Source organism: Mus musculus, chromosome 15 (assembly GCF_000001635.26).
Source record: "Mus musculus strain C57BL/6J chromosome 15, GRCm38.p6 C57BL/6J".
Lineage (NCBI taxonomy): Eukaryota > Metazoa > Chordata > Mammalia > Rodentia > Muridae > Mus > Mus musculus.
In genome coordinates, this window is record NC_000081.6 from 55,458,306 (window position 1) to 55,475,613 (window position 17,308).

The window sequence follows — 17,308 nt, forward strand, 5'->3', positions numbered from 1 at the left end:
CCCTTCCCTTCCCTTCCCTTCCCTTCCCTTCCCTTCCCTTCCCTTCCCTTCCCTTCCCTTCCCTTCCCTTCCCTTCCCTTCCCTTCCCTTCCCTTCCCTTTCCTTCCTTCCTTCCTTCCTTCCTTCCTTCCTTCCTTCCTTCCTTCCTTCCTCTCTGTCTCTCTCTCTGTCTCTCTCTCTGTCTCTCTGTCTCTCTCTCTGTCTCTCTCTCTCTCTCTTTCTTTCTTGATGATTCTAGAAAAGCCTTGATCATCTGGAACGGAACTACATTTCTTAAAGTGCCTTTTCTACCTTTGGAATCTAACACTGAGGCATTTATTCACTTGGCATTTACTCAGCCTCCTGCTATTGAAATAAAAGAGAAGTATGCCAAGAAACAACATTATAGGAGCCACCTATAATTCTATTCACTAAGTAAAGGTTTTGGTGTAGAATTCAGCAGTAGACTAGCTGATGACTCTTCAGTAGCCAAGTGGTAACCTTTCTCTCTATTGAAAGCAGGCTTCCCTGCATACCATATATTCTGATCACAGTTGTCCCTATCCTAACCTCCCCTGAGATCACCCCTACTTCTCTACCCACCCATAGCCTCGCCCTCTCTTCCTCCTACACATTAAAATTCAAAAATATCAAAAACAAAATAAGTAAAGAAAACCAAACCAGATAAGACAAACCAGAAAACAAACAGAAAAAAAAAGAGTCAAATACTCAAGAAACACATATAAGTGCACACTCCTGAACATTCGTGTAGGCACACACACACACACACACACACACACACACACACACACACACACACACGCATGCACACACACACGCACACACACAAGAGAGAGAGAAATTAAAACAAAATAAAATCATAAGTTATGAGGAAACCATTATTTGGACAAAGTGGCAGGCTATGGAATGTGAGAAGATTTTTACCAAATCTTTTTACACTTTCAATAGAGGGCTAATACTTGAAATATATGAAGTTAAAAAAAAAAAAAAAACCCTGATGTTAAGAAACAAGTGATGAATTTTTGAAAGGAATTTTTCTTTTTTTTTCCATTTCATTTTTATTAGATATTTTCTTCATTTACATTTCAAATGCTATCCCGAAACTCCCCTCTACCGGCCTGCTCCCCAACCCACCCACTCTGGCTTCCTGGCCCTGGCATTCCCCTGTACTGGGGCAAATGATCTTCGTAAGACCAAGGGCCTCTGAAAGGAATTTTTCTATGTGTTGCTTCTTTAAATCCTTAAATCAAAACAGTTGTTAATTCATATGTCTGCTGTGGTCTATGAAATGTGTATTCCTGTGAAATATCAATTTAATATTCTAAAACCATAAGAAAAGATATTCATATTGTCTTTACTTAATTGATGCTAAAACTTACCTTTGAATTAACGAGAGCTCTCATTTCAAAAAAAATGAGGAAGTTGAGATGTGAACTCTGACCCTACCCCCCACCCCACCCCCGGACTGTCTGGCTTCCATTGCAGTGCTGGACTCTGATTCTGTCCACCTTAAGACAACAGGTGTGATTCAGAGGCCATGTGCCCATCTCTTCTTCCACAGCTTCAAGGATTCACTATTTCAGTTACAATCTTGCAAATAACCTTGGTCATATCTTACTCTCAAAATATTTCTACACATAAGCATTTATCCTATCAAGAGGCACAATAATGGCTAACTTTCATTTCTTAATTTAATCGGAATGCTCATGTGTTTCCTAAAATTTAATAACTTAAAAGCAAGCCCTAGCTCGGAACTCTACCATGGCAAAGTACTTCTTGCTTTCTTGATGAAGTCAACGAGAAGTTGGATACTTGGTAAGAAATGGAAGGTGTCCTAGGTCTCTGCAACTCTCTCTATGGGATCTTGTTATATACAGGAAGCCCTTGATTTGTATAAATTCATGAATATACTTACATTCTTTAAGAAAAAAGTTGGAGGAGAAAATCCGGTACTGAGTGGCAAGGGGAGCCAAGAGAACTTTGAAACTCCCATTCATAGATCAAAATGACTCAAGTGCTGAAAATATTTTAATCTTATTTTCTTGCTAACATTTGACCCCAAATGACTTGCCTTTTGAGTTACACCCAGACAAAAATGTCCAGTGATGAAAAATGAGCATTTGCAATTGACTGAGGATTCCAGTTAGAGAAATTACTAAGTGTAAATGTGGAAGGTTACATGTCTTTTCTTGTGTCTTAAAAAATCTGTCTTTTATATGTCTTTTGAACTGTGTTGTTTTGAATTCCAAGACACTCATGTACGAAATGCTTTGATATAACATCTTTATGTTATCTCCTGTGGAAGTTGAACAGCTACGTATGCCATTGCTTTTGGAGTAAAAGCCAGAAGCCTTTCTTATTTCGCTATTGCTGTTTTTTAATCCATCTGTAGAAATGTGCCTTGGGAAAGAAGTCCTAAGGACAGCTAAGGAATCTGAGCTATCACAAATACAAAACAACTATGAATTAATTTGGTGTCCTCAAAGAAAGATCTGCAGATCCCATCTAAGTTATGAAAGAAAAGTCATCCCACATAGTAGCATTCTTCAAGTGATAGTACTGGCTTCATCAAATATTTAGTGGACGTTTGATCCCTTCAGTAGATAAACTGAGCTCATACAAATCTTAATCACTCCACAGGGCAGAGGGCTGGGCAAAAGTTTATATGTAGACATTATGCAGCAATAGGTGGCTGAGTGTTGAGTGTTTATTGGAGAAACTTCAAGAAGGCTTGATGCATACTAGAGGTGGTGAAGGGCTTTTGCTTTAAGTAAATCTTTCCATTCACTAAAATATTTTAACATGAAGGTTTTATCCAGGAATGCTAAATTTTTTTAATGGATGAATGACTTCCAGACATAGCTGACTCTCGCTGATGTTATCCATAATAAGACCCATTGAATAAATGTTTCCAAGTGGAGTAACATTGTAAAATCAGCCTGGGATATCTTCATTTTAAGCATTAACTCAGACACATTTATTACTAAATAAACCACACAGGTTTAGACCACACATTGGTTGGGCTGTTCAAATCTCAGCTGGAATTGAACTTTCACGATGGTCTTCAGTTACGCAGACTAAACTGTTTCAGGTACTACAGACCTGGATTACAGAATGGATCTGACCATCACTGTGGTACATGGTGATATCTGAGAAAAAAAAATGTTAGACATAAAGTGCTTAGAATAATAGCCAGCACAGAGCAGAGTTTTGAAACATGTTGTTTAATATTGTCTTTTTGTTAAGATTTTTTCCCAGATCATTAAAAGTAAATAATAAAATTTAGAAGAAAACTATTCTGTATCATCCCTCGCCACGCTTACTTCTGCTTTGAATCCACACTATTGGCTTATAAGCTTTAGAAGTAAATTGTGAGAGAGTTGTGCACCGAGCTCTGAAAGGATAGTTACTATTTATTGAAGGTGTATTTCAGACACTGTTCTAGTACCCTCTCCATATTAACTCATTTGGTCTTCACAACAAACAGAATAGCTAATAGAATTGAGTATCTCTCATCTGAAATACTTGGAACTACAGGGTTTGGAATATTCAAATATACACAATGAGAGATCTTGAAGATGGAATCCAAGTCTAGACACTAGATGTATTTATGTTTTGCATATACCTTTGACACACATTCAACAGGAACTTTAGGCATCTTTAATGGGTCTGCACTTTACAGGCAACCCACCCAGCAAAGCCAGATAGAGAAGTTTTTGGCATCATTTCAACAGTCAGAAAGCCTCATACATTCAGAGTATGGGTGTTCAACTATGTTGGCACACACTTTCACAGATGAGAAAAATGAAGTTCAAAACAGGAACTAATTTCTTCAAAATAACTGAGTTCATGAAGGCTGGACTCAGGATTGCTATCCCAGAAGCCTGGCTCCATGGGCTCCAATCTTCATGCTATCTGAACTCTTTCTTGCTATTTATATTTACAAAAGTCTGCTGTAGTGCACTTTTGGAAATGTTCTCATTTTTAAGTTTTTTAATTGATCATTATTTTGTTGTATAGCTTCCCTGTTTTGGCTTAGATATCTATCTTTGTAGCCTGGATGTTAAAATATCCAAGGGTGGTGGTAGTGAGCTATGTATTCTGCTGACATATTAGCAAATAATACATTGCTATGATAATTTCAAGAAAGTAAGGTGTTTTGAATAATGAGTCTCTTTTCAAAACTCAAGGTTTTTCTGTTTACTGGTAAAACATTTCAATAATGCACACAGTTATTCTTGAGCATGAGAAAAGAAAACCTGATTTTATTTCTTGCTGTTAGAAGTGGCTTTTTAGTGATACTCCTGGGACTTCCGGTAGCCTCTTTCAATAGAGGTAGCAATGTGAGCACTGTCCTTTCACCCTGAGGGCTCGGGGCTAAGGATGAGTAGCATTCTTTGGCCTACATATTTAAGGTCCTTATTGAAAGCATTACTTGCTGGAGGAAAGTTGTAGATTAAAACAAGAACATTATTATCTTCCCAGTTATTTTATTGATGCCATACCTCAATATTTCAAAATGACGTAGAAAGAAATAAGTAGAAACAATGAGGTGCTTAAGTTAGTGTTAGCCTCCATTAATGTTATAAAGATATTTCTGTATAGTTCACCTCGTGTCTTGAGTTATTACCAGCATATGTGAATGAAATAGGGCTAAGTATTTACAGTGTGACAAGTTACTTAAATAAAAATACACAAAGTTTATGTACCCATGGCACTCCTTATGAATCTCTCCCAGCACCTCATTGAGCACAATATTTATTTAGTAGTCTCCCATTCCTTATAAGTTTTTCTAGCACAGGACTGTTTTGTTTTCTGTTATCATTATTGATTCAGAAAAGTCTCTATAATATTTTGCTTACAGTGAAAATGATGGCATAGAGGAATGAACTAAATTTATTCCTCAGACTTTCTGCGTGTTTATTATGTGTTAGCTGCTATGCTAAGTGACTCGGGGATGAGCAGTTCCCAAGACCTTGAAGAATTGAAGGGTATGATAATACAGATAACAGAGTAGTAGGCGAGGTGTGATCTGTGAAGGGCATCTAGAGTGCTTTATGACTACGGGGCATTTGGGAGGAGGTATAAGGGGCTTCTAAGGAGGACTTTGTCCCCAGAACTAAGGTTATTGTCGGTGTATTTGAGAAGGGGAAGAAATGATGGGAAGGGGATTTAGACTGCAGGTGGAGCAAGTATAGACAGAATGTGTGATCATTCTCAGTTTCAGGAACAAAATTAGTTTGGGTTTATTTTTAAATTTATTTACTGGAATATGATGCTAAAAATACATTGGTATCTTATCTCTGGTGAAATAATTAGAACTATGAACACACTTTATCTGTATTGTCCTTACTGAATGGTCATTATCTTTCTGAATCAGTTCCAGTTACAAATGTTTGATATCGTTTGCTCTACATCATGGGCCAGTAAAGACAGATGCTGCGAACTTCCTGGTCTGGTAAGAACCCTTTCACCTCTATCGAACAGTAAAATCTCTCTTTTCTTTGCACATGAGAGCCAGTTTCTCAGTATTCGTACCATAAGCAGTTCCTTTTGTGATGATAATTAAAGTCAGGAAGGTTTAATAAAGAGACAGAGTAGAGGAAACCAATGAGGCCATCACGTATAATCCCACGTGGTTTGCACTGTGTACCGCAGATACTATTGCCACACACTCCAGGTGCCTCCGAGCCTCCTGCTTTCCAAAGCTTCCCAGATCCAAGGAAATACTTCAAAGTCACATTTACGAAGTGTTTAGCTGTAGGCCTCTGGCTTATCCTAACAACACAATAGCCAGAGCAGGCACCAAAAGGAAAAGATGGTAGTTGTGTTTGAGAAGCGTATGCCTATTGAACGTGGCAGTGTTGCCCTATCTTGAGATCAGACTATGCCTGACCCTCACTTCCTTTTATAAACCAATTTGCCCTATTGTCTTGCTTTTCATCATAACAACTACTGAAACCTAGGTCTGCAAAGATAGTACATCAAAAAGATTTGTCAAAATATGCTGTGGACACTGTAGAGTGGTTTTGTTTGTGTGTTTTGTTCTGTGAGAAAGTATCATGTCATCAACACTGAACTCAAGCCAACTGTCTAGCCCAGTGTCCTATTTAGCTTTGACTGTCAATTTGACACAGCCTAGAGCCACACGAGGGAGGAATTATCCTCTTTAGCTTAACCTGTGGGCATGCGTACAGGGCCCTGTCTTGATTATTAATTGTGGGAGAACACAGCTCACTCTAGGCAGTAATACCCCCAGGCCTTAACTGTTTAAGAACAATTGCTAAGCAGGAGCCGGTGAATGAGCCAATGGTCAGAGTTCTTTTGTGGCTTCTGTGTCAAGTTCCTGCTCTGACTTCTAAGTCAGCTGAAACAGACCCTTTCCTCTCCTAAGTTGGGTTTTCCAGAGTGTTTTCATGACAGCAGCAGAGATGAACCTAGAACAAGGGTGACCTTGAGCTTTGGCCCGCCTGTCTTTACGTGCCAAGTTCCAGAATTACAAGGTAGCATCACCATGCCCAGAATGAAGCTCTGACCTATCTTGAGCTTGTTATTCACATGAAGTTCAGCAGATGGCAAGTGCTGCTGTATTTTCATTGAATTTTTAAAATACTCACAGTAGCAATACAAGTTTAATAGATTGCCTCGAGTTTTCATGCCACACAAATTTGGAACTGTAGTCATAATCTATATGATACTACCAGAAAACTAAGCATGTCCTATTTTCTCCTAAAGTTGTATCTACATGTCTATGTACAGACACAAAAGGAGATTCATGACTCCTAGAATCCTCATAGAAAGCAAGCTGGAGGAGGAGGCTCTGCTGTGAATGGATCTTGGCATGCCTTAATAATTAAACCCACATAATGAGCATAGTCAAGTCTTCATGAAGTCTAGAGGTTTTGATTTTAGAACCAGATAAAAACATTTACTGCAGGCAGTAAATTCCTGGGAGCCTGTCTGAGGAAGCAAGTAACTCATTCTGTCTTCATCAAAATAAGTTTCTAAACCAGTCCCAAGTTAAACAAGAGATCTTACTGTTGCACTTAAGGGTAGATAGGTTGAGCAATGCAAATGAAACAGAATATCTCACGGTGTATCTAGCAAAAATGTGGTCATCAATTCTAGGAAGGATCCAGGCTCTTTAATTACTTTTCTCCTTGCTTTATTCACCAGTGGCTTATAAATTATGTCCCACGAAGACAGATCATCAACAATAGCAAACCCACTGCTGGGTCTTGAAACAGGGATGCCTGGTGCCAAATTCGTTTGGGCGATCTTTAGGAATACTTAAATTTATGTTTTAATTTAGCTGACCAAGTATTAGAACAAATGAGTTGTGTCAGCAGGAGATGTGAATGGAAATCCTTCCTTATTGCCCACCATTGAAAGAAAAGGCCATGAAAGGAGTCTAGGTCATTTGTTTAACCATTTTGAGGGTTTTGTTTTGAATATTTTGGAGACTCACTTACTTTCATCTTGGTGATCTATTGTCTGGCCATGTTTTATCTAACCTCACTATCCCGTGAGGTCTTACATAATGACCTTTTCATCTACTCAAGAGGACTGAAGGGCTCTGTGAAGTCCTATAGTTTCATACCTCAGTGCTGAGTTTCATTTTGGCCTCTGTTCCAGATGGGATATTTAACAATTGCACAAAGTTGTTACCAGGCACTCTGCGTCGCTCTGCATTCGGGAAACTCCCTTGGATTTAGTCAGCCTAGCATTACCAATCATTTTCTAACATCTCATGTCAGTAAAAATCCCAAGAGAAGAGAAAAAGAAGCCCTACCCATTGTGTTTTCTTGGTTTCAGTGACAGAAGCTGATAGAATTGTCACAAGACATAGATGTGTTTAAGCAGTCTTAATTCTTTGGTTTAATCCATATGCAGTAGTTTTGACTGAGTCTTTCAACAAGTTTTCTTTTATCTCTCAAAACAGAAAGACGGTGCAGCCCAAGGAAAGTGCTTAGGACCTTGAATTCAAAGACCATTGCTGTTCTAGATGACTTAAATAGAAACCAAAAACACTCTCCCCTCTCTCCTGACTGTTTCTTCACTTGGATTTTAAGCTAGTTTCAGCAAATCCCTCTAAAGCTGTGATAATTGATGTTCCATATGCAGCCACACTGTCTCCTTCAGAAGAGATCGTGTACTTGGGAACCTGATACCATCATGTTCACCTAAAACCTTAAAACATCTAAAGTATTTTCTTAAAGTCAGTAAAGCTTATGTAGTCTGTCTTGTTAACAATTACATTTTTGTTTTGTTTTGTTTTGTTTTTCTCCTCAGCGGGATGAAGAGTCCTGCCCAGACCTTCCACGGTCCTGCTCTTGCTCGGAAACCAATGAAGTGGCTCTAGGACCAGCTGGCCCCCCAGTAAGTCCTGATAGCTCAGCCTTGAATGTTCTTTGAGAGCATTAACACCATTCCTCTTGGGTCTAAGGTGTGCTGCCTACTGGACTAAAGGGCTGTCACATACTTAATCCTAAGTTAAACTTTGACACATCTACAAGATGGTCTTCTTCCTAGCATGCCATCTGCCTCCCATTGCTTTATGCACATAATCCTCCCTTTATGCCACCGTAGTCTTCAGTATGAGTCCCATCACTGGGCCTCTGCTTACACATGAAGGACTGGCATATCCTCTTGCCACCCACTCCATGTAAGATGTTGTATGTGTCCTCTTGATACTGTTGATTTATTTTCAAGTCGACCTGCACGCCTCATGGAAATTGGAATTACATAGGGAGAGCATTAGCTCACTTTCAATGATCTTCAGTCCTTTTGCACAACCGAAGGAAAACTGTCTAGTGTCTCATGGCCTGCGCTTACACCACTCACCTCCCCATTTATCCTAGAGCATGTTTTTGCTATACAACCTTCAGTAAGGGCAAAACCTAAGTAAATCGGGTAACATCATCTATACCATATTATTTTTAAGGTGATATAGTGTTTTTAACAATATGCTTTTCCATTTTTTCAATTCTAAATTTTGCTTTAACAAATATTTATTTAAATGCACTGTTCCATTAAAACATTCAGAGGATGCACACATATGTATTTAGATGTGTGTTTACAAACATGAACAAATACATAAAGGATATATTCACATACTTATTTCATAGTACATAAATATGTCTAATAAAGACAACTGCCACTAAGGATACTACAGTTGTTACATCAATATGCCAGAGCATCTTGGGAAGAAATACAAATTATTGTAGTTTCAAAAACACTAAATTATTTTTATTTCTGTGTAAATAAATAGAGTTGAATTGTGGCTTTTTCACTGGCCTTTTATGAAGTTTTGGTATAAAACACATAATTCTATTCCAATTGAGTATTTTATTCTTTTTGTATGTGGCTAAAACCAGCACTATATAAGCTCTAAATAAACAAGTCCTGTAAGTATTTTTCAGGCTTAAAAGGACCTGAATCAGAGATTTCCTGAGGCTCTGAAATGCTCTACAGGAAGGGCCAGAACTGGGTGGGGAGTTTCCAGCTGAAGATCACGATGAACGTTTACTGGTACACAATGTGTGGGCTTCATATAAAATAGCAATGACATAATCCCATATTATGAAGAAAGATGAAGAAAGTATGCAGTTTGGAGATTTGTCTTTGAGCTAATACTTAACATCTGTTTGCCAGGGTGGTCCAGGACTCCGAGGACCAAAAGGCCAACAAGGTGAACAGGGTCCGAAGGTAACATGCTCTCTCTTTGTCTCAAGTAGGCACAACTTGGAGTTCAATGTGACTTTATTTACTCTTGTGACTTACAGCATCTTACGTGTTTGCAACACTCAGGTCTAACAATAATTTAATTATAGTGAAGATGTGTTTTTTAACCCAAACAAGTATTTAATAACTCAGTCAAGTGAAAGACTTTTGGGACAGATAAGAATGCTGGTGTTCCTTGTGGCTTTGTCTGCAAGGTAGCTCTCATAGGTACATGCTTCTCGTTTTTCATCTGTAACAGAAATGTGTCTAAAGCAGAATCATGCGGTTACCATTTAGTCCCAGTCCTTTTAAGGGGATTTCCTACAGTTTAGATTTCTCCTCCTATTTTGCACTATATATAATCATATGCCTAGCTTTGCTTTCTATACTCAGTACCAATGCTACCAAGTATAATGCTCCAGGTCGTGCACTGCAGAGGCATTGGCCAGCCAAAATGACCAGGCTATGCCAACCCACATCAAAACACATATTTTTCTCCTTTGCACAAAGGCATCCTAAGGACTGGCAGAAGCCCAGTTCCTAATTGAGTTCAGGCCTCATCTCCTTCCTTCCCTTTGGATTCTGGAAAATCTTTAACTGATCTCCTATCTCCAGTGCTTTGCTTTTCTGATAGATTCTACACATCTGCTTTCAGATTAATTTCCTGAGAGTCTATGCTGTATTTATGCTTGTTTCAAATGTACATTCATGGACCATAGTCTGGCTATTGTTGGCATGATATTCATGGCCCTTCCTTTCATAAAGATTCGTTTTATGTGTATGAGTGTTTTGAATGTATGTCTGTACACCACTTGTATGTGCAGTGCCTGTGAAGCAGGTCCTCTGGAAGAGCAGCCAGTGTTCTTAACCCCCAAGCCATCTCTCCAGCCATCAAGAGCCTTTCTCACTTGATTCTCCATCTTGGTCTTGTGACATTACTCTTCACCTTTTCCACATCATCTGTCTTACTGATTTAGTACTTTGGATGCATTAGACTTACATAATACGTGTTCATAAAGCAGAGAGCATTACACTAAAAAAAGAGTTTTACTTTACAATTGGAAACAGATGATGCACGACAGGACAAGCTGTAGATAATCATGTGTTATCTAATCCAACGGCATGGGTTGTATCCATTGTGATTTGATCTGAATCATTTTCTGGATGGGCTTGCTGTTCCTTACCTGACTCCATCTCACGCTGTAAGAAAGGCCAGGGTTGAGTCTGGCCTTTTCTCTGGGTCACCCATGGAGCCCAGGAGCTCCTGTGCTTCCTGGATTCTGCCTCTGAGGGCCTCATTTATAAGGACTCCATTATTTTTCCAATGGTAGGCAGTGGTTCTCATGATGAATATGAATTAATTCAGATATTTGATGACCCTAAAGTAACTCATTTTCTCTGACTACTTATTCCCAAAGGGTTGTTGTAGTATGGTTATTTCTGTTTGGCAATTTTGACAAACAAAGGGTACAGGTATGCAGTAGATTTGGACAACAGAGTTGTCCAAATGTGACACAGAGGTGTCACCTTGCCATCTTTGTGGATAGTATGAGAACAGATAAACTATACCTTCCTTAGGGAAAGTCCCAGAGTCTGCTCATTTCATTGCACCAATTAGATGATAAGAATTTGGATCACAAAGCAATGGTCACTGATCTCCTCTAGTCTATTTGCTTTATATTTGAGATAATTTACAAATTATACACACAAATTATACGTACAAAAGAAATCAATATTTTGAAGAGACATCACTGCTTTTGTGTTTATTGCAACAGAACTCACTATATATAGATAATAACAGAAACAGCCCAACTACCCATCAAAAGATGAATTGGTAAGAAAAGGTGATACCTGCACAGGATGGAATACTATTAACCTGCGTAAGAACGTCAAATTTGGTCATTTGTGACCATGTGGGTGGACCTTATAAAATGTGTAAATAAACTAGGCAGAGAAAATCACGAGTAACTTTATGTATATGTGGAATCTAAAAAATTGTGAAAATTATGAGCAAAACTGGTTACTCAAGGCTCATGAAGAATGAGGCAAAATTGGCCATTATGTATGAAGTTATAAGGGAAATTTCTTCTAATGGTCCACTGTATAGTAGGTTCCATAGGCAACAGTAACATAGTCTATTTCAAAGAAGCTAGAAGGAAGGAGTCTTAATGTTTTACACATACACACACACACACGCACACACACACACACACACACACACACACACACACACACACACACACACACGTTTGTGGCACTAGATGTTCTTACCACCAATTAATATATCACACATGCATTCGTGCAGAAGTGGTACCATGTGGTACTGCATTAATGTGCACAGCTGTAGCATGTCCACTAGAATAGGCTATTAGCCAGGCACAGGAGATCTTAATCTAATAAAGCAATAGCCTTTGCTGTGGCCACCAAATTTGACAGGGAAGAAGAAACTGGTCATAGATAGATATTCTGAGTCGAAGGCTCCTTGTTGAGTTGTTTTGAGCTGAGACGAAAGGATGGACCATGTAGAGACTGCCATATCCAGGGATCCACCCCATAATCAGCTTCCAAACGCTGACACCATTGCATACACTAGCAAGATTTTATCGAAAGGACCCAGATGTAGCTGTCTCTTGTGAGACTATGCCGGGGCGTAGCAAACACAGAAGTGGATGCTCACAGTCAGCTAATGGATGGATCACAGGGCTCCCAATGGAGGAAAGAAAGTACCCAAGGAGCTAAAGGGATCTGCAATCCTATAGGTGGAACAACATTATGAACTAACCAGTACCCCGGAGCTCTTGACTCTAGCTGCATATGTATCAAAAGATGGCCTAGTCAGCCATCACTAGAAAGAGAGGCTCATTGGACACGCAAACTGTATATGCCCCAGTACAGGGGAATGCCAGGGCCAAAAAAAATTGGGAATGAGTGGGTAGGGAAGTGGGGGGGGAGGGTATGGGGGACTTTTGGGATAGCATTGGAAATGTAATTGAGGAAAATATGTAATAAAAAAAATTCAAGTAACAAACAAACAAACAAAAAAAAAGCATAAACAAATGGGAGCTACTGATTCTTGACCCTGGGGAAAAGGGAAGATTGAGTTCGGAGTTCTTGGTGGCTGCAGAAGAACTACACTATGGTTCTGCAGGGAGGCCAGGGAGAAAACGTGCTTGGTGTAACATTCTCAGAAAGAGGCCAAGGCACCCTTGGGGTGGGAAAGGACAACGGGGAGAAGGAGAAAGGGCTGCTTATCCAGTTTCCTTCCTGGACCAGGAGGGTGGTCCTGCAGTGCATTCTCCTTTGGGAAGTATTAGGCAGTTGTGGGCGGACCACTTTCTCACATAATTGGCACAGCATTCTTCCATGCAGAAACAAAATAAATAAAGTTGATGAAACCCTGGTGTGTTTATTCTTGTAGCTTACTGATGACATTTTACCCAGGAGGTAAATTATTTGAAGCTTTGTGTCTTGCTACCCTCTGAGCATTTCATATCTTTATAAGTTTATCAGGAAATAAGTGTTGTATACAAGAATGTCTTTTGGGTACTAGAGGATCTAACTTCTAGAGTAATTTTTCTCTTTTGCCTTCTAGGGACCAGAGGGACCTCGGGGAGAAACAGGTCCTGCAGGACCCCAGGGCCCCCCTGGACCCCAGGGACCTAGTGGTCTGTCCATTCAAGGCATGCCTGTGAGTTGTGTGCACATATTCCCCTGGGCTTTATTGTTATCTGTTTTCAATGAGGACATGAAGAATGAACTCTTATATTCTGTGTCTTACCAATGAGTCCCAGTCCACTTAAAAAATCACAAGGACTGGCTATTCATCAGCTCCAGTCAGTGCCTTGCTCAGTAATGGTGGTCTTTCAAAAAACAGGCACATAGGTAGGGAATAAGCATTTGCACAATATTGTACCTGGGGATGGTAGGTCAAGGTGGATAGCCTTTGCTTGGTTGTCTAAGTTCTTTTGTAAAATTGTTATTTCTGTGTGTGTTTGTGTGGTGTGTATGTGTGTGGCATGAGTGTGAGCATGCACTCAAGCACTGTGGACATGGATACATGTTTCTGTGGGTGTATTGAATGCAGGTGTGTGTACGTTAGTAGAAGCAGGAGATCATTATTGGGTGTCCTCCCTAGGAGTCACCTACCTTGGTTTTGTGGGACAGTACCTTCATTGGCTTAAAACTTGGTGAATACACTAGGCTACCTGGCCAGGGAGCCCCAGGGACTCACCTGTGCCCAGTGCCCCACCCCAGTGTTAGGATTACAAGCATAGGATACCATGCTCAGATTTTTGTTTTTAATATTGGTCCTGGGGATCAAACTCAGATAGTCTTCCTTAGTGGGGGGCACTAACTTACCCTCCCCAGCCCTTGACTATACTTTGAAAATCTAGAAGGTAACAACTGTTAAACCAATTCACTATTGATGGGTATCCATTGTGAATGTAGAATATTAAAAGATATCATACAATTCCTTATTTCTACTGTCAACAGAATATAGCTCAACGAGTTTAGATTGTAGGCATTAAATGGTTATTTTGAAATACTTAATATCTTTGAAAAGAAATTTAATTTAATTCACTGAAATATATGTGATTTCAAAGAAGCTATAAATAACATTGAAGTATTCCACTCCCCCCACTCCCTGCCTCCACCACATGTTAGCATTATCAGCTTAGTCATCTGCACACTATGGATTGGAATTGTTATTGTACATGAACATTCAGTTCTGCAGGAATGTTTACATAGATGGTGTAGCATATGTGAGAAGTGAAATGAGACATGTGGCTGATAGTGTAAAGTCAGTTTACTGTTGAAAATACTCTGGTAACAGTGTCTGGCTGAGTCTAGGGACCAAGAACTTGCGAATCTAACTCAGTATACTTTTGGATACTCAGGGAATGCCGGGTGATAAAGGAGATAAAGGAGATGCTGGTCTTCCTGGTCCACAGGTATTACTTTTGCTGCTAATCTTTTGCCAGGGTTAGAAACACGAAGCTTCTGACATCAGCTGTGACCTTGGCAGGGTGTCTATAGTAATGACATGTTTCTGTATCCATTCACCCTTCTGAGAGCCAGACTGATTGAGGGTGGGGACATCTATTTCTCAGTAGTAACTTTTAGGTCTCAGTCCTGTGTCCCAGGGGGTTCCCTTTCTGCCACTGGCTTTGCTTGGAAGCTGTGGTCTGGTCTAGGGGAGAGGTGAGCTGTTTCTGTAAAGCTGACTCTTTCCTCTTCTTGTCCTCCCTAGGGTGTCCCTGGAGGTGTTGGTTCACCAGGCCGTGATGGCTCACCAGGCCAGAGGGTAAGAACTTGCTAAATGTTGGACTTTAGCAAGGTAGACTTCCTGCCTAGTCACTTTGCTGCAGACAGGTTTTTATAGATGGACACCAAATTAGGGTTTGTACTTTTCTTCTGCCAGTCTAATTTCTAATATGCATCTGTTTCCCTTCAGCCATTTCTTCTCCGTCTATTTTTGTTTTCATTAGACTTACCCCAGCTGGTAGCACCTTGGTCTGAATGCTCCCAAGCCTGATTCTTATTTGTACTCAATTGCATCTATTGGCTTAGTAGGTTTTTCTAAGTTCTTTCAGATCCTTGAAGTATAGACCTAAAAGAAAGTAACAACCACATAGATGGAAATCCAAGTAGCATGGCTTATAAAGGCATCTCCATTGGTTTAGTATATCTCAGTTATTTGTCCTTTTTATTGGTTCAAATAGAAAGCACCAAAATAAAGTATAAAAATCATCAAGCTGAAATATGACATTTGTTTCATTGACCAGTTTCCACCAAGCCAGGCTTGGAGGGTTGTGATCTATTGGGAGAAATTCAATTTTTAAAACTTTACCACATGTTATAGTGGGATCAGAGTTCTGGTAGAACAAAGAGTGGAAATCAAGCCAGGCTTAGAGGGTCTGGGACGGATTTCCCAAGCAGGTGCCCTGGAAGCCGCTTCTTGATTGGAAGACAGAGGAGATGAGAAGAGGAAAGCCATTGCAAACAGGAAGAACTGTTTGTGTAGAGAAGAACAGGAACAGTGGGGCAACTTTAGAACAGTGTGTGGCTAAAGATCATAAATCAGCGTGTGTAAACATATGTGTATGTGTGCATATATGCCTGCATAATGCATACATATACAAGTTCATCGTAAAATGCAGTCAGGTTTACCTAGAAAAATAAAAAATTGACCTAAATAAAAAAATTAGTACATTTTCAAATGAAGCTATCTTCCTTTTAAAATTATTTTTATTTATTCGTTGATAATTTCACATATGTATTTAATATATTTTGATCATATTTTACCACTTCACCTCTTCAGCTCCTCCCAGATCTCCATCACCAACTCTCCCTCCCAACTTGCTCTTGTTTTAATCTATTGAGCTCAGTTAATGAGACCTGTGTATGCATGTGTATAGGACTATTCACTGGATGATGGACAACCCATCAGAAGCCACATCCCTAAAGAAATCTATCTCTTCCCCAGCATCCCTCAGGTAGGGGTAGGGCTTTGTAAGTTCCTCCAGCCAACACGCTGGACTTTTGACTGGTGTGATAACGTGTAGGTCTGATGTGTGTGCCTATAGCTGCTGGGAGCTCATATGGACCACAGCCCTGGCATGTCTAGAAAACATTTTACAACAGTCTTTTCCAACCTCTGGTCATTCCAACCCCCCTTTTGATATTTATGTAACAAAATTCATTTTCAAAGAACTGGACAGCTGGAACAGGCTTAAGTTATGTCTATAGTCACTGGTGTGGAAGGACTCCAGCTCTCAAGAGTGACTATGCCTTTTATGCCTATAGGACTTATCTGGACCCCTACTTCTACATCTGTGACTCCACCTTTCAGAATGCCCACCGAGCCTGCTGGAATGAGTACCTGAGTTCCTCCCTCTATCCTTATCTCTGCTCTGCTCTTCTCCTTCCCTCCTGCTTGAGGACCTGTGCTCATGCGAGGGTTTCTCTGTCTTTGCCTCCCACTCAGGGTCCTCTGCTGTACCATGGCAGGGACTCCTGACATCAGGAGAGTCTGGTGACTCTTCTTCCCCTTTCCACCTGCAGACTTCTGGGCTCTCTCTGAGTTCTTGCTGCTGTGCTTCTTTGAGCAACGTCCATCCATTTCCTTTACTCTCTTGCTTCTGAAGGACAAAGTGCAGGATGGAAGCCCAGCTTGGACCTGGTGTTCAGTCTTCTCATTTTCCTTTTTCTCTCACTTTTTTGTGAGTTTGACATCTTCATCCTCAGAGACTTCAGAAGAACTTGATGGAGTTGTATTGGCCCCACAGTCCTTCCCCTGGAGCCTCTAGTCATATCATCCACAGCTTCTGATTCCCAAGGAGCCTGGTAGTTTGACGTATGGTCCACACGGACAGTTCTTCCTTTAATCTTAATTCCATTGAATTTGTCAACAGCCAGAACTGTCATCCTCTGATCTTTTCTAATCTTCTTGTCTCTTGGAAGATTAACGTTGACAATCTCCACATACTGGGAGAACAGACAGATGACATCCTTCTGTCAGTTTGTAAGGAAGCCCTCTTCATAATCACCTCTTCATGCTCTTCTTTTAAGACATTAGTTTCTG

At 40.1% G+C, this 17,308-nt stretch overlaps 1 protein-coding gene and 1 pseudogene across 3 annotated transcripts in view; one reads left to right on the forward strand and one right to left on the reverse strand.

Moving 5' to 3' along the window:
• The window catches only part of Col14a1 (collagen, type XIV, alpha 1), a 213,160-nt gene that overhangs the window by 150,662 nt on the left and 45,190 nt on the right, over positions 1 to 17,308 (forward strand). For all 3 annotated transcript variants that reach the window (XM_006520385.4, NM_001368422.1, NM_181277.4), the window contains exons 35-40: positions 5,381 to 5,458; positions 8,293 to 8,379; positions 9,655 to 9,708; positions 13,316 to 13,411; positions 14,622 to 14,675; positions 14,975 to 15,028. In XM_006520385.4, the coding sequence (XP_006520448.1) occupies positions 5,381 to 5,458; positions 8,293 to 8,379; positions 9,655 to 9,708; positions 13,316 to 13,411; positions 14,622 to 14,675; positions 14,975 to 15,028 (423 nt within the window). The remainder of the gene's footprint in view (positions 1 to 5,380; positions 5,459 to 8,292; positions 8,380 to 9,654; positions 9,709 to 13,315; positions 13,412 to 14,621; positions 14,676 to 14,974; positions 15,029 to 17,308) is intronic.
• On the reverse strand, positions 16,443 to 17,262 carry Gm18787 (predicted gene, 18787; annotated as a pseudogene).